General features: G+C 45.5%; 1 protein-coding gene across 3 annotated transcripts in view; it reads right to left on the bottom strand.

Annotated features, from left to right (window-relative positions):
* Window positions 1–25,245, bottom strand: part of Tgfbr3 (transforming growth factor beta receptor 3) — a 182,110-nt gene that overhangs the window by 141,867 nt on the left and 14,998 nt on the right. Inside the window, exons 1-2 of one of the 3 annotated variants that reach the window (XM_038329137.1) lie at window positions 20,694–20,803; window positions 18,120–18,301 (exon numbers count right to left, since the gene is read on the bottom strand). In XM_038329137.1, the coding sequence (XP_038185065.1) occupies window positions 18,120–18,189 (70 nt within the window). In that variant the 5' untranslated portion in view covers window positions 18,190–18,301; window positions 20,694–20,803. Of the gene's footprint in view, window positions 1–6,439; window positions 6,553–18,119; window positions 18,302–20,693; window positions 20,804–25,245 lie in introns of those variants that run through there. The other 2 variants (XM_038329129.1, XM_038329146.1) reach the window with 2 other exon arrangements.

Genomic DNA, 25,245 nt, shown 5'->3' with positions numbered 1-25,245 from the left:
AGGATCACCATGAGCTGGAGGCCAGCTCACCACAGAGAGCTCCAGGCCAGCAGGCTCTCTTGCCTGTTGCAAGGATCTCTTTCAGGGGTCAATAGGAAGCGGCTTCAACTCCACCCTCACAGAGCTTCCATCCTGAGGAGAACACACAAAGACCAAACGTCCAGAGTTGAATTTTAAGCCAAAGCAGCCGGGGATTAGAATTTGAATACAAATGTCCCCCATAGATTCCTTCACCAAATGTTTGGTCCCCACATAGTGGTAATGTTTGGGGAGGTTGGGGAGGCTCTAGAAACTTGAGAAGGAGCTTTAACTAGGAGTAGGTCACTGGAAATGAGCCCTGGCCTCTTTTGGCCTGGTTCATTGCTTTCTGTCCTCCATTAAATGAAGGACCTCTTCCTATACATCCTTCTGCCACCCAGTAACCAAGAGCTGAGCCTCCAAAGCTACAAGCCAAAATAAGCCTGTCCTCCCAAACTTGTCCTCCCAGGTGTTGGCAACAGTGACCACCACCAGAAAGGACGACCATTCAAGGGATGTTTTTGTGAGAGAGGTGCCCAGAAATCAAAACACTGTCCATGCCCATCTAGTTCACAGCCTCACAGGTTCAAGGGGAAAGTCCCTATGCTGAAGCTACAATCTCGAGGCGTAGTTATTTCATCTTTAGAAAGCAAAGTCTTCTGAGCCATCTAAATTATGACAAAATGTAGTCATTTTCAGCCAGTAGCCAACTGTCCAGAACCCATCTGTCCACTGTCAACATTGAGGGTTTTCATTAAGTAAGTTCCATATAGCTCTGCAGGGCAGATCTGGGGCTAGGAGTGGAGGAAGATTGCAGGACAACATAAGAATTTTGTGAGCCAGGAAGTTTTTAAACATTTAAACAAACGCTGAGGATTTCCATCAACAGAGTATTAGGTAATTTGTACCAATTCAGGCTGAACTGAACAAGATAAAGATTCTTTAAAAATCTTAACATATTACTAGACTTCTATAACGCCCTACGTTAGGTTCATAGGTATAAGTTTCCAGGCATAACTTGCTTGAGGATAATGCTGCTAATGAGATAAAACTTCTGATATCAGAGCTGATGAGACGTATCAGGGGATAAAATGCTTGCAGTACAAACACAAGTACTTAAGTTTGGTCTTTGGGGCACACTTGTAATTCCAGTTCTTGGGGACACGGGAAAGCAGAGGCAGAAGGATTCCTCTGGGTTGACTGACAAGCGGGCTCAGCCCCAGCAGATAGCTCTGGCCCCAGTGAGAGACTCTCATCTCCAGAAAACAACAACAAAGAGGGGACAGCTCATGGGGAAAGACACGAGGTTCATTTCAGGCCTGTGAGTATGTGCACTGTACAGCCATCAGAACATCCTAATGTCAGGACAAAATAAGCCACAAGTTAACGAGACAGTGATTAATAAAACCACGCCAATACTTACCAGGGTTAGTTAAGTGGCAGGTAGGGCTTTGTGCATAAAACAAGATATGCTATTAGTGCTTCAAAACCAGGCCACCGGACAGATACGGGATCAAACCAAACGAAGTCACAAGGCCATTTTCCTGGCAGAGCTGAGGTGGGTGCACCAGGAATCTGGCTCTAATCAACTCTCCAAAGCACTGTACTCAATTCAGGTCTCTTGTTAGGGGTGAGGAGGATTTTCCTTTTAGATTGGGTCACATAAATACCCTAAAGCATAAAATAAAACTTGCAGTCTATTGAAGTGCTTTTGATAGAAGAGCACCACACATTTCTAGTCCACGTGCAGTATGCATGGAACTTACTAACTAATCTGCCATACTGGACCAGTGCTCAGAAAGTTAGCTCAGCTCCGAGATCAGAGGTCCAAGTAGTAGCTTAGACATAAAAAGAATTTGGTGCAAGGGCTGGAGGGATAGTTCAGCTTTAAAGACGTTGACTGCTCTTCCAAAAAAAAAAAAAAAAAAAAAAAAAAAAAAAAAAACCATTTTCAATTCCCAGCACCCATAAGGCTGCTCACAACTATCTGAAATTCCTGTCTCTGGGGACCTGACTTTATCTTCTGGTCTCCTCAGGCACTGTGCACACACCTGGGACACAAACAGACATGCCAACAAAACACTCATACACATGAAAATAAAAATAATTAAGCTCAAACTCAGCGACAATATTTATTTTCCCATGACAGTGCAACAAACATTAATGTTTCTGCTAAAGATGAGATACGCTGAAATGGGCAAATACAACAGCGCTGGACTTCAACGATGACAGCTTCCGTTACAAATCTACTACATGGAATGCAGGATCCTGTTTACACCCTGACTTGGATGGACACTTAGTGGGCACTTACTAAGGTATTGCCTTTCCTCCTGCCCACCTTGTTTGTTTAAATAACAAAGGGTAGCTCGTGGGAGAGTCCTTGCCTAGAATGTGTGAAAACCCTACACATCCCCAGCATCACTCCCTACTCCCCAAAAAATCAATTCTGAGGTTTGGATTCTTAATATAACATGATAGAAAGAGAGAGAGAGCAAAGGAGGAAAGATACTGTTGAGAAGAGGTCTCAGAGGGAAACCCGGGAATGAGAGTTGAATATGGGATAAAAGGGCCCCAAAAACTCAGTACATCTGTATGAAACGGTCAAAGACTAATACAGAACACCAAAAAAACAAAATAGCTCCAAAGTGTGAGATTATTAATTAATTTTTTAAAGTATTGGACTCTGTGGTCCAGCTGTTGTTGCTTTTAAAAATTCTCTACAAATATCAATGCTGCCAAAACTATCTTCTTAGTGGTCAGATTTTAAAGAGTAAAAACAATTTTATAAAGATTATAAGCAGTTATAAATACCTACCACCTATACCAACTGCTTCAATATAGACATCACAGGCAATTGACTAACCCTGCTGAAGCAGGGGGATCACAACCTAGACTATATGGGTAGGATCAATCTCAAAAAGTCAATAAAATTAACAAAATGATTTATGAAAACAACTACCTCACATTAGATAACTTTGCATACAAAATTAGAGCAGATAATTTCTAGGAAATTGGATACTTTTAAATTGGTGATATCTTATAAACACTCAGCAATAGTTAAAAGTCCTTTGTTCATTGTAGGAAGATACTATTAACATCAAAACTTGGGCTTTTTAAGGGCAGTGTCAGAGAAATCAACTGCAGGTCCCAAACTCAGAGTGAGGCCCTTGAATCCCTGTCCCTAAACTGTATCGTAGACTGCCCTCTTCTCAACCTTGCACACACCACACAGCAAGACTGGACATTACTCATAATGCCCAGGCTGACAAGATGGCGTCCTGAAGCCATGCTGATTTAGAATCACGGAGTTTAGAGTTGAAGGAAACTCATTAATTCAACGGACCCATCCCCTTTGTGGGCCAGTTGAGTAAACTCCCAGTCAAGGGCTGAGTGACTTCTTCCAGGGCCAGGACTCCTTGGTAGAGTCCCTCATTAAACCTTTGTTTGAGCCAAAAGAAAAGTTCCCCTCAGCTTTCTCCTCTGTATTATCAGAAAGTAGCAATTGACATGTTGTGGTCTTAGAATCTGCTTGTACCCTAAAATTATTAAGGACTAGTTGGGCATAGTGTATGGGGGTATATGGGTAATCCCAGCTCCTCAGAAGGCTGAGGCAGGAGGATTACTTGAGCCTAATAGATTGAGGCCAGCTGGGGCAAGTGAGGACTCCAAACAGATTATGTTTCTTTGAGTCATATATGTGTGTGCTTACACTACATATATGTTTACCACAACAGAGACATATCTAAGTGCTTATTAAGTTGCTCACATCCAACCTCAATGCAGTGCATCCCAACATAAACAGCATCTCCCAGGAAAAATAGTTTCTAAAGCAGCTCAATTCAGAGAGTAGAATTACAATGTTCTACATTTTTGCAAATCTCTTTAATGTCCAGCTTAATAAAAGACAGCTGGGTTTCAGACCTCCTTCTGCATTTAATTTGTTACAATGTATTACTCTGGTTAAAAGACAGGAAGAAGTGTGGCCTCACACAGACACAGTTGTCCCTAGGTATCTTCAGGAGACTAGTCCCAGGGCCCCCCACTGCCATCAGGCAAACTCAAGACCCTTATGCAGAGGGCACAGCCTGCACACGTCCCCTCAGGTACTTCACATCACCTCTAGACTACTTATGATGCCTAATGCAGTTTTTCTACTGAATTATTTGGGTAATAATGATGAGAGGTTTGGTACAGATGCAATTTGTTTTACGTACTTCCGTTCTGTGCTTGGTTAAAGCCTCAGCTATGAATCCTGCAGCAAAGCAGAGGGCTAGCAGTCTCAGCAACTGGAAGCTGCAAACCTCAAGTCTCCCCATGAGGTTGTGCCCTATGTCCTCGTCCATATTCTAACAAAGATCAACAGTCATTTGTGAGGCTTCTTGCAACGCTGCCTCTGAGTCACAGAATGAAATTTCCATACTCCAATGCATTAAAATCCATTGCATCCTTCCAAAGTCCTGAATCATTTTAAAGGGAAAAAACAGTAACTTAATGAATGAGCAGGGATTCTGGCATAAGCCATTCTGACCACATGACCTAAGGGTAATATCACCAAGTCATAAGTGCCATCAACAAAATACACTCTTGATCTGATGCCCAGGAAAGGGCGCTGGAGCTCCATGGTCTCTTTCCCAGTAAAGCCCCAGGCCAACACAACTGTGAGACAGCAACAGACAAGCCAAACCGACGTGTTCACCAGTGCTTTCCTCAGGGGTTAAAATCATTAAAGGACCAAAGACCAGACACAAACAGAGGAACCTAAGGAAATATAAAAACCTAGGAGGATCCTAGAACCAAAAAAGAATATTTGGATAAACAAATACTAATAAAGTCCAAATAAACTGAATACTTTTTAAATATTTGGTGTAGAAGGTCCTTCTGTATTTGTGTTGCTTTCATTGGTTATTAAAGAAACTGCCTTGGCCTAGTTGATAGGGTAGAACTCGGGTAGTAAGAGAAGACAGAACAGAATGCTGGGAAGAAGAGCAGAGTCAGGCAGATGCCATGGATCTCCGACCTGAGACAGACGTAGGTTGGTAAGCCATAGTCATGTGGTGATACACAGATTTAATAGAAATGGGTTAACTAAGATATGAGAGTTAGCCAATTAGAGGCTAGAGATAACGGCCAGGAAGTAATTTAATTAATACAGTTTCTATGTGATTATTTCGGGGGGGATTAAGCTAGCCAGGCGGTGGGATGCAGCCCACTCCTTCTACTACAGAGTGGCGCTCCAACGTGATCTACTAACTCCACGTAAAACCTAAGAGGGCTTAAAAAGAAATTCTAGACCAAAAAAAAAAAAAATAGAGAGAGTTTAACACAGCCTTTTGCTGTTTTCTGGCGGGATGCCGCAGAGAAATTTTCCTGACTCAGCAGCTGCAGGAGGGGGGAAAAAATCCATGCCATTTTAAAATGCAGCTTCCTGGATTGTGCCACCAGCGCGAACTCTGGCTATAAAGCATTTCAATGACATTTGTGGGATCCGGGTGTTTCTATGCCCACTAGGGTTGGGAGGAAACTGGCTGAGACCATGCCTGTGACTCAGTGCTCCCTGCCTGGGCAGGCGGCGGGACAAGCAGGAGAGCATGGCTGATTTCTGCGGCCATACAGAGAGATATTTCCAGGCTGTGTAGTGCTCTGCGTGGCAGATTTGGCTGCAACTTAGATAAAAAGGATTTATTTGTGGCATGCTCATTCTCTCGGTTGGACTGCTGACTGCAGCTCCTGCCTGGCAGCCCCAGAGCTAGCAGAAATGGTATGTCCACCATTTTGAACTTGGAGAGAGGTAGAGCCAACATCCAGAGCAGCCAGAACCAAGCTGCTTAGCATTTTAAAAGCTCTTCAAGACAGTAGAAAATTAAAGACAATGCAATAGGACAGATTCAGACATAAAAGATGACCTCTAAATGGGTCACAGTGTTAGATAAAGCACATAGGCTTGGGAGAAAAAATGATAAAGAGCATACAGAGTCATAATATAAAGTTAATGCTTTAAAAAAAAAGGTGTACCATGTTCATGAACAGCAAAACAAACACAATGAGCTGCAGACTCCCAACAATTAACGCTCTCTCTCTCTCTCTCTCCCTCTCTCTCTCTCTCTCTCTCTCTCTCTCTCCCTCCCTCCCTCCCTCCCTCCCTCCCCCTGGACCCTTCCCCCACTTTCATTTATTTAAATTAAAAAAATGGTTATTTTCTAAAACAGCTAAGTTAAAGCCTTTAAAGGTGACAAAATAAAACCTAGATACTGGCCGCAGGTACAGCTTCACTGGGGTACACCAGTCCCCGACACACGTCACTATCCCAGAGTAAAAGTGCAATAAAGCTGACAGAAATGGACAGCAACAAAAGCAGCAGGGTCATGGACACACTTGGCATACATGAGGCCGTGGGTTTAATCCACACGCGGCACATACCCACCACAAAGTTTGTCGTTTATCAACCCCTTCTGCACAGAAATGAGAGCTCCAGTCTCATCAGTCTCCATGGAGTGGTCTGGGAAATGCCGGCAGAAAGATTCAAAGTCCAGCCCCTGGGGCCTCGAGGTAAACAAGGACACCAGTTGAGCTGGGGTGAGCGCTTCCTTCCTCCAGCCTCACCCTCTCTGGGGGACTCATGAAAAACGCTTTCTAGTAGATTCCAAACTGAGCAGTAAACAGGAGTAGCAGCCCTTCCTGGGCCTTTCTTGGGTTCAGGAAGATCTGACAATATCATGAAAAGGCTCAGCACAGATCTCTGAGATCTTCCATTAGAATTCTTTTCTTTTGAATCAGGTTAATAAAGTGCAGTTTGGTCTGGCTGCTGCAGCCACTCACTCCTCGGCTTCTGGGGCAGGGAAGGATTGGAGGCGGGGGTGACATTGAAGCCGGTCAGTGGGATTAGGGCCAGGCCTGGGTCTTGGAATATTTCTGACGGCTGTTTTTAACACAGGCTCCAGCAGCTCTCTTATTTACATGGACTTGCTTGGCTCTTAGATAAGAACGAATTCTTCCTGCTTTCTTCCACAGCATTGCCTTTCGAAGCAGCAGAAACTGGTGGTCACTGGAAAGGTCTCAGATCCCCTCGTCTTTAAGGGGCCTCAGGGTACCACTACTGATTTCCTAAGTCATCTGATGGAGCTAAGTCTAGGGACTATGATTCTGTAAGATACGCCAATACACCCCCAAAAGAAAAAGAGCGTCAATTTCTTTCCCCTTTCCCCTACACTGCCTACACTGATCTTCCGCTGGGACACAGAATTTCAAATTGAGGGGTTTTTAACCTTTTCTGAAATTTTAAGCATTATTTTCCTAATGCACTAGGAATGTATATTTTTCATTTTTTCCTGCTTACCCCCTTTAAATAGGCTGTAAACATGCTGAGTGTTCTTTCTCATGTGGGCAGGTATTTTGGGTAAGACTGCAGAAGAAGGACAGAGGCTCAGGGATATCAGTAAGTGTCCTGACACCAAGCCCCTAAAAGCCTAAACCCCATGCCTTTGAACATTTAATACTCAGGACCTAAACTGCTTCAAGATCAAACTGCAGCTTCCTACCCATTCTCTGAGAGGCCCTTGGGAAGTATTTATTTAGTTAATAAATGTTAAGTGATTGTATTTCTCTTACTAAATGAAAACCACACACAGCTTCCTAGGGGTGTCCTCTGCGTATTCTGGGTCTTTCAGGGGCCACAAAAGCTCTGCTACCCTGAGCTGGAACAGCGAACTGACAATTCAGGGAAGAATAAGGCCAAGTGTGTTTCTCCACAAAGCACAGTTACGCCCCCCTTGGCCCAGCTCCAAAAGGCAATTGAGCCTGGAAGGTCGGGGCTGATCTCTGCCAAAGCTCACTACAGGCTTCAGGTTTTCCAGCATGTGCTTTGCAAACAATCTAACAATTAATTAGTGCCTCTGAATCTGTCCCCTATCATTAACAAACCATTGCCAGACAGCCTTTGATAGCATCCTCTAGAGCTAATTAATCCTGGCAAGCGCAGGATGCAGGATTGTGGGGCGCCCACCACAGCCACAACTGAGACCCGGAGCTGTTCCTGCCAACAAGGAAGGTAGGTGCTGGGGACAGGGCCCACTCTCCAATTAGATCATTAACAGGCCTGAAATTCAAACAATTTCTTTTACCAGAAACTTTTTTTTCCTGTTTGACATTGTTTCTAGGTCACTTCCCCATCCCCTCTCCATACCCACCCCCAAAAAAGTACCTTAAAAATATAAAAATACAGTTTCTCTTCCGCTCTTGCTCCCTCTCCCCCCCTTCTTCCCTCCTCCTCTTAATTCCCCACCTTCTATTCAAAGAATCCTACAAAAGCCAAGATGCCCCCTATCTTGTAAGCTCAGCCATGTGTTGGACACTTTATCTATTCTTCATGATCTTAGGCCACTCAGAAACCTATTACAGCCCACAAGATAAACACATGGGGGGGCTAGAAAAAGAAATGGGTAGGGGTAGAAGATACCTGGGGGGAAGAAGAGAAAATACTATGGCATTCCTCTGACCTTTCCTAGTTCTGTCTCTAAAACAGAAAGACTGCCTCCTGGGGCTGCTGGCAAACAGGGTTGCACAGGCCTTTTAATGCCAAGGATGAGGTTTAAGAAAGCAAACCAGAAAGCCTCCCCCTCCTCAAAGGCACACAATCTCTTAACGCAATTACAACTGTCAAACAGTATTCCAGAACGTGAGCCTGTGGGATCATGCTCGCAGGACTGGGGAGATGCCTCAAGGATTAAGGAACTAGCCACAGAAGCGTGCAAGCTGGAATTCAGATCCCCATAACCCATGATAATGTTGGGTGGGCTCTGCTGCCCATTGTAATTCCAGCCTCCGAAAGTAGAGGCAGGATACACAGAATAAGCTGGCTAGTAAGACTAGCCCTATCAGTGAGCTCTGAGTTTGATTGAGAGACCTGTCTCACTGTGTAAAGTGGAAGAGTGATCTCAAAGGTAGGCAGTTCCTCACATCAGCCTTGAGCTTCCACATGCACACCCACATGCATGCAAAACATGCATATGCTCACACACATTCAAAACATGCATACATGCATACACACTTGCATATACATATGAAAATGGAAAAAGAGAAAAGTCTCCCCCCCCCCATCATATTCTTTGGCTCAAAACCTCCAAAGCTCCATCTCAAGGGGTGGGGCCGTCCTATGGCCTAAAAGACCCTACACGCATTGTACGGTCCTACATACAAAACTACATTGTACGGTCCTACATACAACACTGTACCTCTCTCGCCCACCCCAAGATTTTTTCAGCCCACAATCAGTTCTCCGACTTAGTTATACCAGCAGATACCTGCACTGCTTGCCATAGCCCAAGTACTCCAAGCCAGCTCCCATCTCAGGACCCACACCCTTCTGTTACTATTGCTCTCCAGAGAGTCATTCTGCTCACTTCCTTCCATCTTTTGTATAAACATCAAGTCAATGAGGCCCTCCCTGACCATAATCATTGTCTGTGGTGTGTGTGTGCGTGGATGGGGAGATGGATGAGTGGGTGGATGGGTGAACGGAAGGATCAGCAGGTGGGTGGGTGAGAGGTGGCAGGGCGCACTAATTGATGGGTGTATGGGTAGACTGAAAGATGGATGGATGGATGGATGGATGGATAAACAGATGGGAGGTTGGATAAACAGATGGGTGGATGGATGGGTGGATGCGTGGATGGATGGGTGGATGGGTGGATGGATGGACAGACAGGTGGACAGATGGATGGATGGATGGATGTGCTTTTCTATGATGGGTCTTGCACATTAGATGCCTATAGTCTATTACTAAGCTTCAAGCCCAAATTCCAACTTTATTTTTTAATCAATATATTTGGGTAGTATTAGGATAAAATCCAGGGCCTAGTGGAATTGAGGCAAGTTTTTCCAACTGAACTATTCCCTTCCTCTTCCTCTTCTGTTTTCTATAGGGTTTCAGGAAGCCAACATTGACTTTGAACTCCCTGTGTAGCCAAGGATGACCTTGAACTTCTAATCCTCAACATTTGACCTTGTGAGGTCTTGGATCACAGGCATGCACCACTCAGATTGTTTTATTTAGTAGTGGAGATTAAACCAGGGCTTTGGGCACACAGGGCAAGCACTCACCCCTCTAACTGAGCTTTAAATTGCTCTCCCTTACCAAGCTCTGTACCCTTGGCCTTTGTCCAGGGGAGACTGGACTCACTAAAGAGGCATAATTATTGTTTCTGCTTCATTTCTCCCCACTCTAGACAATGAACTGCCCCCCATTATTATCTCCAACACCCAGAAGAGTGTCTTAAATGCAGGAAGTTCTCAACAAATCCTGGCATTCAATTAGCAACCAATTAGCAATTTAAGAAGTTTAACTATACAAAAAGACCTTGGACAAAAGCACTGACTCTTAAATTCCACCCCTTTCTGTGCCTCAGAAGCCAGCAAAGTGCCTGAGACTTAGCAGGTTACTCGTGATCTCTTGACAAGACCACAGGTTTTATCTAAAGCACAGAGGGTATCTGAAAGTCTAGAGCCAATGCAAAAAAATGAATGGCCCCTGCGTCTGCTCGCAAAGGCACAGGGCCAGACAGGGGCTAAGCCGCATTTGCTTTGCCACACAGTGTGTGTCGCTGCCAAAGTAGCAAGGATCCGTTATCTAATTCCCTCCATACACAACTGTGCAGAACCGTAAACTTTAGCCATTACACAGCTGTCTGGGAACATGCAGGTAACTCTGTCCTGACGAAAATGTTAGTCACCGTTCATAAAGCAGACTGCCATTGGCATCCTAAAATAATTCAAATTATCAGAAATAGGAGCAGGGCAGCAGCTACACAGTCTAGGTACAGATGGAAGAAAGAAAGAATACCTGCTGCTGACGAATCTGACATCAGATCTGTGAACAATCTCACTTGCTGTCCTGCTAGCCATTCACCCTTCCCATTCTGTGGGTTTATCTAGCTTCCCAACCAAGAAGTTGTTAGTAAACTGCCTTGCAAACACACACACACACACACACACACACACACACATGCACGCGCGCGCACACACACATTCTTATTAATAGCTATCATACACACAGCATATACACACATACCCCACATATGCACACACACACGTATAGTATGAGAGAATCTTTGGGAAATAACTACTTGCTACACCATTTGTATGTGTATGTATGTGTGTTGTTTTTGTGGGAAGGAGAGAGGTGATATTTCATCACCTGCAGATGTGTACAGTGTCCCCACAGAGAGCACAGACCAAAGGCAGGCCACTGCAGCCACTCGGGTCTTTTTTAAAAACAATCATTTGCTCTTTAGAATATATGGAATAGGCAGGTATGACAGTCAAATGGCTCAGCATGTAAGGACCCACATGGACTTCCCCCACCCCAAGAGGACTTCTGACTTATACGTGTGTGTTATGTTGTGGTACACACATGTAAACACATACACACAAAACACAACACACTAAATAAATATAATTAAAATAGAATAAATATAAAATTTAGTACCCTGGTGTTGGCTCATACTTTACTGACAATAGGCTTTCTCTATATATCAAAAAGAAATATTAAACACTAAAGTAAAGAATTGAAGACAAAAATGATTACAGGCTGGCTTAGTTACATCTCTATCCCTGATATTCCCTGTGAACAGGGAACTTATAGAAGAAGGGGTTTATTTGAGGTTTACAGTTCTATAGGATTAGAATCCATGATTGTCTTGGCAAAAATACAGCAGCAGGCAAGACACTAGAGCAGTAGGTGAGACTTAAATCTTTACTGAAAGCAAGAGGCAGAGAGAGACACGGGAATGGTGTGGGCTTTTAAAACCGCAAAGCCTACCCTAGTGGCACACCTCCTCCAGCAAAGCCACACCTCCTAATCCTTCCCAAACAGTTCCACCAACCAGGGACCACATATTTAAATACATGAGTCTATGGGAGCCATTCTCATTGAAACCACCACAGAAACCAATTCAACTCCTGTGTCTCAGGACCTCAAGGTTGACATGAGAAAGTATTTCTCAATCTGCTCTGAACCTTTAAGACTCCAACGCTTGATCCTTTTTGTTGCTATTTTGGCAGGGGTTTTGTTGTTGGTTAGATAGGTATCTGGTCCCCATTCTGAAATCTGTGGGCCATTAATGCAAAAGCCAGAGAATTCACAGGACAAATAGGCAAAGAAAACGAGGCACATGACACAGTGGAGTCGTCAGCTCTAAAAAGAAGGAAGTCTTAGCCCTGCAGTTCACACAAGAGACCTCTGATCGCCACACACCAACCATGGCAATACACCACACACATATACATAAACAGTAATAAATAAATTAAAACACGTGATTCAGGTATTAAATATGCCACCTCACAATATAAACACATACAATGTACATATATTAAAATATCATGTTGGGCCTCACAAACGTATCTTACTTGTCAATTAAAAAATAAAATTAAAAATTGAGTGTCAATATCTTTGGACAACATAACAGAAAGAGTGTAAACTCTGGGTTTCTTTTTTTCTTGTTTTTCATTTGCTTGCTTTGTTTTGGGGAAGGTTGAGGGGATTTTTGTTTTTAAATGGTGTCACATAGTTAACGCAGACTTAGCCTTGAGCTTGTCACGTGGCTGAAGATGAACACCTCATTCTTCTGCCTCTGCCTCCCAAGAGCACGGAACTTTGACCACCACTTCTCCACCCCTCTTTCATAGGGCTATACATTAACTTAGGAATTTATTTCTCAATGCATCTGCACTTAACCTTCCCACATCAGTCTTCTCATTTGCAACAGGAGTTAAAATATTGGCCACAGAGCCAGTGGCAATAACATCAGCGGTGAGCAATGCTGAATGCCAAGGCCATGAGTTTTCTGTGAGGATTAAATGAACGAATCTATGTCACCTGCCAAGAAAGGCGCCAGGCTACAGCTTGGGGAGGTGAGGTGTTGTGTGCTTGTGTGGGAGGGGGTAGTCTCTAGCAGAGGGTGCAAGAGGTTATCTGTGGAAGAACATTTGAGCTCTAGCTGGACCAAGAATTGAATCATCTTTCTAAATTACTCGCTCGTCTAAGCCCCAACATTCTCGCTCTAGAAATGAGACTGAAATCTGCCCACCTGAGACTGCTGGGAGGTTCAGATGAAATGGGAGGCAGAGAAAGCATCTTCATAACGGCAGCTACGATAGGATAGCATCATTGGCTTAGACACTCTCCACGCTGACAGCTCAGTCTGCTCCAAACCTAGCATTGCCCATCCAGCACCTCCGCTTGCTGTCTGTCACCAGGACATGGGACTTCAAAGCTTTCCCAGCAGGAAAGCAATGTAGATGAAAACCATCTCAGCGACCCTGTGGACTGCACCTGGAATCCCTGGTGTATCCAGATGGAATGAGAAGAAGCATGTTTGATGGATAAAATGTGTGTGCGGTTGTGGGCGAGTTTCCAAAAGGTCACACCTGGACACCACATCAAGCCAGGAATGAAAAAGCCAGCATCACCTCTGCATCACCTCTTGCCCCTGGTGCCACGGCAGGGGAGTTTCTGCAGAGCTCACCTCGGCAGACCTGCTGACCCGGCACACAGCCAGCAAATGCAGCCAAGGCTGTGTCCTCTCGCCAAGCCGACTTCCCTGAATTTTTTCTGCCTGCTTTTATCTCATTACCGAGACTGTGGAAACAAAGCCCCGGCGGACACCGGCAAACTTCAGATGCAGCAACCACGACTCTTTGGAGATGTGTGGCGCGTCTTTAAAGCGAAGACAGACTTTGAGCCTGCAGTGGCAAGCATTCATTTCCAAGCTTTCTGCTTTCTCGGTGTGAGATAGATCACAGGATCTCTGAAAAGGGGCCAGTCAACAGCCTACGGTGGTTTCCAATCAAAAGGCATTCTGGTTCTTACACGGTGCATCTTTCAAGATCGGCACCCTCCCGCCCACGCTGCCATGTGATACCAGGAAGAAAGGCTGGGAGGAAAAGATGAATGAGTTCTGTCACACCAGCTGGTAACCTGGTCATGGCTGCCGACAGCCTGCCTTACTTCACCTTCCTCTTCCCCAACACAAGCAAAGAGCAAAAGACTTCCACAAAAGGGCCTGCCAAGCCAGGGGTCAACACACAAAACCCTGCTGTGTCTCATGTGCTTGCCCCTCCCCGTGATAAATACACACAAGACAACTTTTACTTCCTTCATCCCTTCCGCTCCCCATCCCATTATTATTCATGCGACAATGATCATGTAGTAGGTGGTCTTCATAGCGTGCACACACGCATGTGCACACACACACACATACACACACACACACACACACACGGCACGTGTGCCTGTAGTCTTTCTACCTGGAGACTGTCTGTACCCTCGGCTGCACAGCAGGGCGTATGTGCTTAAACTTTTATTAATCAGGGTGTGCACCTGACCTCAGTGGACTGAAGAAGAGTTAACCCAAAGCACAGAAAAATCCAGAGTCTTGTTCTGATATTCAAGGCCCCCACTCCCTCCTCATGTCCCAAAAGAGCCCTGTCTCCATCCCCATAAAGTTTTCCAAGTCTTCTCACCTGAAGAGAGAGGCCATGGCCCAAGTGCCCCCACGCCAATGTTCTTACCTTGTCAGCCCTCTTCCCCTTCCTGAAGCAGGCCCAGCCTTCAGAACACAGAGTAGACAAGAGTCCCCAGGGGCTCTAGCCCACGAAGACTTCCCATCCTGGGGGTTCCTCTGGGCAATTCTTCACACGCTGATTGGTGTTGTTTCTCTTTAGACAGAGTTTTGTGTATCTCAGGCTAGCCTAGACCCATGCAACCAAGGGTGACCTTAACTCCCGATCACCCTGCCTTCATCTCCCAAGCACTAGGACTCATGGCAGGTCATGCCTGGCTCAGATACCCTTGAATATGGTTATATTTAGTCTCACTAAAGCCCAAGCATTTGAGAGGAGCATAAAGTGTCCATCCCTTCACAAACCACTGCCTCCTGCTGTGCTTGTACTTTGGCCAGGACTGCGTGGCCTTTCAAAAGGACAGAGATGTTTCACAGAACCAATGGACACTAAAAAACGAGAGGATGGATAGCTCAAGGAGAACCCACCATCGCTCCCTCAATCGCCTTTCAGGTGGGGTGCGGTGGGACACAGCATTAGTTACCGCATTCAGGACGCAGTGGCCAGCAGATCTCTGAGTTCAAGGCCAGCATGCTTTACACAGTGAGCTCCAAGCCAACCAGCGCTACAAGGTAAGACTGTTTCAAAACAATAACAATGAAAAGAAGCCAAAGCCAAAGCAAATGCTGTCCTACTACAGAAATGTGCAGGCTCAATTGCCAACCCTAAAAAAACTAAAGAAACCCATGGCTGATTCTGCTGTTCGCGAACTGTATGGCCCTGAGGAGATGACCCAGCCTTCCTGTAGCTCTGTTCCCTCATCTATAAAATAGGGATAATCAAAGTGTTCACATTTTGTAGGGTTGCTTTGGAGATGAAATTATAATATGTAGGAAGCTCTGGAAGTGGGACCTAGCATATAGTAATTACTCCGTAAGTTTTCATTATTATGATCTTCTTGGAGTTCAGCTTAGCCAGAATTCCCCAGGAAGCATTTTGTGAAGTAAACTGAGTCTGTGTGGAGAGCTAGTTAAATGTTGGGATGTGATCCAGTCAGTGAAGTGCTTACCTAGCAATGTGAGGACCTGGGTTTCATGCCCAGCACCATATAAATTGGTCATGGGGACACATGGCAATAATTCCAGCGCTCTAAAGGTGAAGGACGTTAGATCGGAAGCTTAAGGTCAATCCTCAGCTACTAGCAAACGACATCAGGCTGGGCTATCTATATGAGGGGGTAGAGAAGGGAGCTAACCACGTATCAGCACAGGCAAGATCTGTGCTTCCTCCATTCATCTGGCCCCATTAGATTGTGCAAAATGACACCAATTATCGAACTTCTATAGTTAAAAATATAGTCAACCCTAGGGGTTAGGGCTCAGTCAGTAAAATGCTTGACTTGCAAGTTCAATTCCCAGAACCCACACTTTAAAAAGCCGAGTGTTGTATCACACACTTGTGATCCACTGGTGTCAAGGAAGGGTCAGAGGAGTGGCCCAGGCTCAAATGGCTAGCCAACGTAGCCTACTCGGTGGGTCTGGGCCAGTGAGAGGCCTGTCTTGGCACAAAACGACTCCTGAAGTTGTACTACCACCTACCTACATGTGCTTGCACACTCGTGCACACACACCAGGAATACAAGAGGTGTCTGTCCCTCTTACCTGCCAGGCACCCTGTGGTTCTGTAAGATCTGTGCCTCTTCTGTATTTTCCAGCTCTGCAAAGCTTTGGATATGCATGAGACTAGGTATACAATTTTCTTCCCTGATGCTTTGGCAAGACTGATCCACTATCAAAACTCCCAAGGCTACACAAGCCATCACACTCCACACTTTCCCATGAAGCAACTCTCCAGTCATGCTTTCTGTGCAACGCATGCCTCGCACCAGTAACCCGGCCACGGCTCCACACCTCATCACAGCAAATGTTCTTTCTCTCCCCTCTTGATCCAGTTGATGCATTTTTGCCTGGCATACAGGTGTATACCTTGAATCCTGCCACTCAGGAGGCAGAGGCAGGTGGATCTCCGTGGGTTCCAAGCAAGCCTGTGCTACATAGAGAGACCCTGCCTCAAAAATAAAAGAAGAAAAAGAGAAAGAGGAAGGAAGGAAGGAAGAAGGAAGGAAGGAAGGAAGGAGAGGGAGGGAGGGAGAGAAGAAAGAGAAAGAAAGAAGAAAGAAAGAAAGAAAGAAAGAAAGAAAGAAAGAAAGAAAGAAAGATTGAGAGGAAAGGAAAATTCATCTTCATGCAGACCGAAAGCCTTCACTAATGACACAGAACAGAAGTGCTGGCAGGAAGTCGCTCTAACAGAATAAGGATGGGCAGTTCAAGCTCACACACTGGCAATTTTAAAACAGAAACCCAAAATAATAACTTTCTTTCAAAATGTTTGCCATGGTGGGGGGGTGGCATTCTGATCCCCCAGTCTTACACACTGGTTTCTGCCAACTGGCCTTCCCGCAGTCTGTCTGCAAACAGCCCCTGCCTGTCTGTGGAGCCTCTGTGGTCAGATGCTATCTGCCACCCACCACTCGAGATGTAAAGTGTGATATCTGGATCCTCCATCCCCCTAGCTGCACGACTCCGTGTAAAGGAACTGTGTGTCTCCATCTCTCATTTTATCTCCTACAAAATGTCACAAATAATTACACCTCATCGGAGGTTTGATTACATGAGCTTATTTAAATTAATTTTTACTCGTTTTTATATGCTATAATCATTTCACCCAGAGGCTGGCTGTAGTACCTATTTAAGTCGGTATTGTTCTTGTTGAGAACTGACAGTTTCCAGGCCTGAGCCAATGAATTGCTTTTGTATGGCTCATTGCGGAACACACACAGAGCAAATGATGACAAAATAGAGTAAATTAATCTTCCAAATTAGCGGCATGGCCTTGGCGTGAAACACTAAGATGCTGGTGGGCAGGATGAGAGTCCTCACATGGTCATCTGCTCCCCAAACGCCACCTTCTACTCTGATGGTCTCCGGGAAACACAAAGTGCCCTCCCCCTTTCTCCCTTCCGTGCTGGAGCTGGCACTGCAGACCTCACCCAGCAAGACAAGAACTCCCAGACACCTCTTAGACCTCTCTCGACTTCTTAAAGAGTCCTTACTAATGTCTCTGAAGCGGCTGAAACTAAACACCCCCTCCCCAAATCTCATGATGAGAGGGCTACCTCTACCTAGAAGACCTACTTGTTTTACAAGAATAGTCTTTGAAAAGAATAAAAAGAACCATAAAATTCTTATGTCGCTATTATCTACACATGTATCAGAATCAAGCAGGCTCTTGGCTGTCTGCCAGCCTCAACAGAGGTAGCTGGGCTTCCGTGTTGTGACGTTAGAATGTCTAGTTCCAGTCTCGTAAACTACAACACAGGCAAATACATTATGGCCCTGAGTGGTAGTCAAGTATTTTGTTTGCCTAAAGAACATAAATAAAGAACAGAAAGATAACATGGCCTAAATATTTCTCATCAGAGAGACTGAGGAGGGGAAGAAATCAGGCACTCGAAACGATAAGAAGATGAAATTCAAAACGAGCATTACCAGCAGTAGCCAGACAGGAGCTCATCAGGGCGAACATGGTGGTGATCACGTGGCGGGGAGTCAATGCCATTTCTCCAACGGGGGTCCCCTCCAGTGACGGCAGCCTTTGGTTTTTCAGGTCGAAGGCGTGCTTGGCAAGGCAGAAGTGGCCTTAAAATCCCTTTCTGCAACTGTCAAATTGTCTATAAAAATAAACAAATTTCAGTAAGAAAACACAGTGTTGAAATTTCACCAACAAGCACACATTAAATGTTAAAAGTTAAATGGAGAATTTCTGAAAAGAAACAATTTGTCAAGAAACATACCAGGACAGCACTCCGGCAAATTAAGGCGGGGACGGTGATTATTTAACAAAGCCGTCATAGAAAATAGTTTTGAAAGTGACATGTTTATACTTGACATTCTAAATATCTGGGGAGTTGAAGATTGTGTGAGACAGGGTCTGTGTTTCCCAGACTAGCCCAGCACTCTGGGGTTCAAAAGCCCCTCCTGTCTCAGCCTCCCTGAATAGCTAGTATCACAGGCATGTACCAACACACTCAGGCAGACCTGTGTGGTCCTGCGTAGTTTCAGGACCATTACAGACACTCCAGGTCACCTGTCCTATCTGCAGCAGGCAATGACATGGGACACCCAGCTCAGAGTGCCAACAGTAACACTGGACATGTAGCTCAGAGTGCCAGCAAGCAGAAATAGTTCCTAGAAACCGAGCCGCGTGCCAAAGTGACAGAGTTATCACCAAGATTGAATTCAATTACACTGAAAATTGATCTGCAAAACGCACACACAGAACCATAAAAAAACAAAGCTCTTTCACCTTTTTGCCAACATTGAAAAGCAATAAAGTCCTCACTGCCCCTCTGTCCTGCAGAAGACTCAGTCCTGGGCCAGGAGATCTAGAAGGATCTTTCTAACCCCGTCCTGTCTAGAGCCCTGTCAGGATTTTATTATTGCTTTTGTGGTGTGTGTGTGGGGGGGGTGTTGTTCGCTTGAGGCAAGGTCTCACTGTGTAAGCTAGGCAGTTCTGGAGCTCACTATGAAGAACAGGCTGGGCCAAAACTCACAGAGATCCACCTTCCTTTGTCTCCTGAGTTCTGGAATTAAAGGCGTGAGCCACCATGCCCAGTTGAGTTTTGTGACTTTTATATGTATGTTTTCAGGGATCTGTTGTTTTCTTTAATATAGGGTCTTGCTTTGAAATATGTGTGTGTGTGTGTGTGTGTGTGAGAGAGAGAGAGAGAGAGAGAGAGAGAGAGACAGACAGACAGACAGACAGAGACAGACAGACAGAGACACAGAGAGAGACAGAGAAGAGAGAAAGAGAGAGACAGAAAGCAAGCACAGGCTTAGAAAAGTGGCTCCCAGATCATATACAATCAATCATTCAATCAGACATCAATGTCAACTACTTTGTCCACTGCTCCATTCTCCTTAAGGTCTTCTCACTGATAAACTGGAAGGATCAGGGCGTGGTTATTTATGTAATTCTTAGCAAACCCAGCAAGTTTTGCCTATTGCAAAGGAGAGAACCTACAGTAAAGAGCAGGGCCACTGAGAGAGAAAAGTGGCCAGTGGAGCTGGGATGAAGGCCCAGAGAGCAGCACAGTGCTTAGATGGAGTTGACACGATGCTAACTGAGTTAGAAAACTGATTTGGAAGCCATGCAATTAGCTTCAACAACCCCTTTAAGCCTCAGATTTCCACCATCTTTCCACGCTGTGTCAGAGAAACGAAAATATCTATTAACTTAAGAACTGAACAACAAGGAAAGTTTGTCCCAGTTTTTCCTCTTTGAAAAACTAGATTTCCTAAATGGGTTAATTAATAAAGAAAAGAATCTCTCTCAAAGGACACAACATTTCAACAAATACTAGCAGAAATTTTAATAAAGCAAAACCCATAAGGAGCACTTAGAAGATGGCTTACAGGAGGATTTTTATGGGCGAATGGCCACAGGCAGCACAGGGCTCAGGTCACCCCTGCCCCCAACTGCATGGGGCCCGTGGGGCTGGGCTGCATTAATCCAGGAGCTTACACCAGTTCTGAGGGAACCCATGGAAAGAAAGGCAAGTGATTCTATTAAAAATATGGACTGCAAATTGCTGACAAGAATATTGGGCAATTATATAATTATTATACAACTGAGCCAAGCTAAACAGATTGATGCCCAAAGGCAAACCACAGCAAGTTCACGCCGGATCTCAAGACAGCGCTGAGGAAGTCCAAGACAAGTTGGAACTCCACACAGCTGTTGCAAACAAAGAGGGGGCCTTCTTTGAGCTAAAGTCCCTCTTTAACAGAACTCGTCCAAGAAGAAAGCAAACTGCAGAGAGCTTTGGTCTAATCTCCCCAGGGTGGTGACAGAGGTCTAGGACACGGGAGACTAAAAAGGGAACCACATGAGCCCTACCTGGCTGATCTCCAGCCAACACTCAGAGACTTGGTCCCTCGGCAGAATTTGGGGGAAGCCAGGCCTCCGAAAGTTGAAGCTTTCAAATAAAATCAGAAAACACAAGCTCCTCTTTTCGGTGAGGGTCTGTCACATTCATCTGGAAAAGACCAGAGGCTGCTCACCCTCCTTGACGTCATCCGATCTCTCTGGGCTCATGAGCGACAAGAATATACACGAAAAGGCCCACGGAGGTCCTGGAACAATTTGCAGGCTACTGTAGAGGAGTGGTCTCTCCGCTCACCATTTACAGCTTCAAAGCAGAGGGACTGAGAGCAGCAAGCGCCACAAATTAACAGAAGAACATGGAGAGCGGGAGTCACAGATTAAAAACAGAGAGGACTGTGCCACTAAGTCTGTTGACTTCAGATCGTGCTGTGTTTACTTCTGAGGCCATTAATCTGAGCTGGCTGCTGCACATTCCTCGGATCCAGCAAAGCACGTGGGTAAATAGAGGGATTAGCTGGGGAAAGCCTACTCAACCGAATCCTTGACAACACCAGGGTCTGAAACCCTGGTTTGAAAGGAGCAGCTTAGAAAAACCTGCTCTGGGCTAAAGAGTGTGTGTGTGTGTGTGTGTGTGTGTGTGTGTGTGTGTGTGTGTGTGTTGTTGTTGTTGTTGTTGTTGTGAGTTTGTATTGTATGATAAGTGGTGTGAGCATGTGATGGTGTGTGTGCTAGTGTGTATCTGTGTCTTGTGTGTGTGATGTGTGAGTATGTGTGTCTGTGTGAGTGTGTGGTGGTGGTATGTGTGTTAATGTGTATCTGTGTCTTATGTATGTTTGTTTGGTGTGTGAGTTTGTCTATTGTGATGTGTGTGTGTGTGAGGGTGGTGTATGTGTGTGTACACACAGATTCACACATGGACAGCACTCACACATGCAGCAGACACCTTTCAGAGGTCAATGTTCTTCCTCCACTAGGATCTCAGGGACTGAACTCCTGTTGTCAGCATCACTTTAGTCGGCTGAATCGTCACTGACCCAGATTTGAAGATCATATGAAGATTGATTTAGCAAACAGAATTAAAAAACTGTCATGAGTAGGAGTTGGAGGTTACTCAGCTGGTAGAATGCTCGCTCGCTACACAGACAGTACACACTCCATCAGGACGCTGGCCCGCTACACAGACAGTACACACTCCATCAGGATGCTCGCTCGCTACACAGACAGTACACACTCCATCAGGACGCTGGCCCGCTACACAGACAGTACACACTCCATCAGGACGCTGGCCCGCTACACAGACAGTACACACTCCATCAGGACGCTGGCCCGCTACACAGACAGTACACACTCCATCAGGATACTGGCCCGCTACACAGACAGTACACACTCCATCAGGATACTGGCCCGCTACACAGACAGTACACACTCCATCAGGATGCTGGCCCGCTACACAGACAGTACACACTCCATCAGGACGCTGGCCCGCTACACAGACAGTACACACTCCATCAGGATTCTTGCCCGCTACACAGACAGTACACACTCCATCAGGATGCTTGCCCGCTACACAGACAGTACACACTCCATCAGGATGCTTGCCCGCTACACAGACAGTACACACTCCATCAGAATGCTGGCCCGCTACACAGACAGTACACACTCCATCAGGACGCTCGCTCGCTACACAGACAGTGCACACTCCATCAGGATGCTTGCCCGCTACACAGACAATATTACACTTCGTTCACAATAACACATAGAGCAGGCCGGGTGGTACATGCCTGAAATCGCAACACTCCAGAGGCAGAAGGATCAGGAAGGCCAAGGCCTTTTGTTGCCAGGGGAAATGGCATTTCCTGAGCTCAAATAATGAGTTACTCGAGTTTCTGATGGCTTAGAAATGAAGGGATCTGGCAAAACAACTCAGCAGACCAAGTGCTTGCTGTACCAACCCAACAGCCCGAGTTCAATCCTTGGAACCTACAGTGAAAGAAGAGAACCGGAAACTGTCTTCTGATCTTCCACTTGAGTGTCACAGCACATGCATGACCATGGCCATGTGCACACATGTGCACATGTATGCATGTAGATGTTCACACACATACGCAAAATTTTAAAACATTTCTACTTTGTCAATTAGGTGGGTTTTTTTTTGTGTTTGAAAATGGTTAAATGGTCTACAAGAGCTAGTTCCAGGATAGGCTTCAAAGCTACAGAGAAACCCTGTCTCGAAAAACCAAAAAAAAAAAAAAAAAAAAAAGAAAGAAAATGGTTAAAGCAGGTAAAGCTGTTTTGTCCACTATTCAGTGACAGCAGTGTGGACTGCAACATCAGCGTGTCGTGTGGTAGCCGGGGAGGTGGCAGAGCAGTTGCTGGTAACACCTGGATGCCCTAGAACGGTACACAGATGAGCGCAGCCTAGCAGCGGCTAAACTCCCCTCCATACAGAGAGAAGCTGCATCACTCAGGTACCCAGAGAGGGAGGGTGGGGGAGTGGATCTGGATGAGAAATCTCTGGAACCGTGTCTAAGCGTCGATGATACTCGGCAAATATTTACAGCCACTGTGTGCCAGGCAAACCGGTCTGATGCCAAGGGTATGGCGATGTGAAAAGGGCCCAAGCCTCTGCGTGGTGGAGTTTTGTTTGGGCCAAATAAAAGCAACGTCATTTGCTTCTTGGGATGAGACATTTAATTTCTCAGCATCATTTCTTCTGTCCACAGACCTTTATTACTATTTGCCCTGCATGAGATAATAGAAATATAGTGGCCAATCAATTGAGAGGCATGCTTTTTACACTTAGGGATTTACAGTATGGCAAACAGGCATATGGTCACAAACATGGATTACACAGTATGGAAAGAATTATAAAGGAAGGACTTTTAGGAGACACATATCTTTAAATATTGGGCACAGAAAGACACTGGGTGAGTATCCTTATTTCGCTTTTGTTATTATGATAAAATACTTTGATTTCAGCTCACGGATCCAAGTTGCAGGCCCTGACAGTCAAAGGGTCACATGCTTGGAGACAGCCAGTCACATCACATCCGCCAAGAGCTGAGCAGATTAAATGAACGTTTGCTCACATGGCTTGCTTTTGTTGTGCTTGCACTGCGCAGAGGCATGAGACAGTGCTACCCAAATTCAGGGTGACTCTTCCCACCTCAGTTTACCAATTATGAAAAACCCCTCTGTTCCAGGCTGAGCAGGGGCTGTGAGGGGTGGGAGTTCAGGTGACTAGGGACCAGGAGTCCAGGGCCCATGAGGATGTGGGCTGAGCCACGTAGAGGGAGAAAGATGGAGCCTCATCAGTTCATGTTAATTGCCAACAATTGGAAAACTGAGCACCAAGACACTGCCCCTTTCTCCACCAAGGGTCTAATCAGGCATACCTGGGTTTTTAAGGATGTAATAGGGTTTAGTCCTAAGAAACCAAGAGTGCTATGGCCAGGTACATTGATGTTCTTAGCTCAGAGAGAGAGAATGGGCCAGGGTGGGGTGGGGGTCCCCATAGAATTCCCATTGGCTTAGAACATCTGGAAAAGCCAAGAATGATCTTGAACTCCTAAACGTCCTTCTGCTTCTACTTCTCAAGTGCTGGGAGGACAGGAGCTCTGAGGATGTCCTGTGTGAGCACAGGGGAAGACCAAAGGCTCCATTCTGAGTTTGCCTTCCATCCTTTTATGTCTGACCTGCTCTGAGAATGTCAGCTAATCTCATGCCCTCTGGTAATCCCTGCAGTCAGCTCTCCATAGAACATCTCAGGGCCCTTCCTCCTCCTCCTATGGACCCTGCAGCCTCTGTTCAGGCTGTACTGATCCCCTTTGTGATGGTTAGTTTTAACTGTCAACCTGCCACAACCTGGGATCACATGGGATGAGAGTCTTTATGGAGGCTTGTCCACACTGTGATGGCCTGTGGGCGTGCACTTGTCTGTGAAGGGTTTCTCTTTCTCTCTCTCTCAATATTGTGTTTAATGGTAAAAGTTAGCACATTTCAGCACCAGGGCTGGCACAGAGTCAAAGCTGCAGGCATGGCTTGTGACCCCACGGAGCCCACCTGGTAAAGAGAATGAGGACGATGACCAATAAGAAGAGTTGTCCATGGCCTCAGACAGGGAAATCCCAGATGGTATAGAAGAGAGATGGGTTTCCGACACAGTCCACAATCCAGCTATCAAATCCCACTTCAATGCCAGCCCCTGATCCAGCCACACTATGACCTCAGCACTAACAGGGGTCTGTGTCAGTGTCCTGGACACACACAGCACTGTCTGGAATGCCCACATGGCCACCTGGAGAAGGAGCTGCTACAGGAAGACTGTTTAGATGATGTCTCTGGTCTGCTCAGGAGGGAAGCAAAACACACTACCCCGAGGAAAGCAAATGGGGAGAAATGTCCCAAGGCTAAGGAAGACCATGTTTAATTCAGACTCACAGACTGATTCCTGACCCACACTTGAGACAGTTGTTAGTGGTTAAAATATGCACAAGACTTTAATAGGCAAACTGCCAGCAAAAAGCAACATAGATACTAATTCATGGGCAAACTGCCAGTGAAAAGCATAGATACTAATTTATGGAAAGTTATTAATTTTGAGATAAGACTTTATTTCCTAGAATTCAAAAATTCTATCAGCAAAAGAACACAGCTGGGCATAGTGACACAGGCCTTTAATCTCAGCACTTGGGAGGCAGAGGCAATGGATCTCTGTGAGTTCAAGGC

This window comes from Arvicola amphibius, chromosome 1, assembly GCF_903992535.2.
Source record: "Arvicola amphibius chromosome 1, mArvAmp1.2, whole genome shotgun sequence".
Lineage (NCBI taxonomy): Eukaryota > Metazoa > Chordata > Mammalia > Rodentia > Cricetidae > Arvicola > Arvicola amphibius.
The sequence above is the reverse complement of the archived record's forward strand: the minus strand, read 5'-3'. Positions and strand labels throughout refer to the sequence as shown.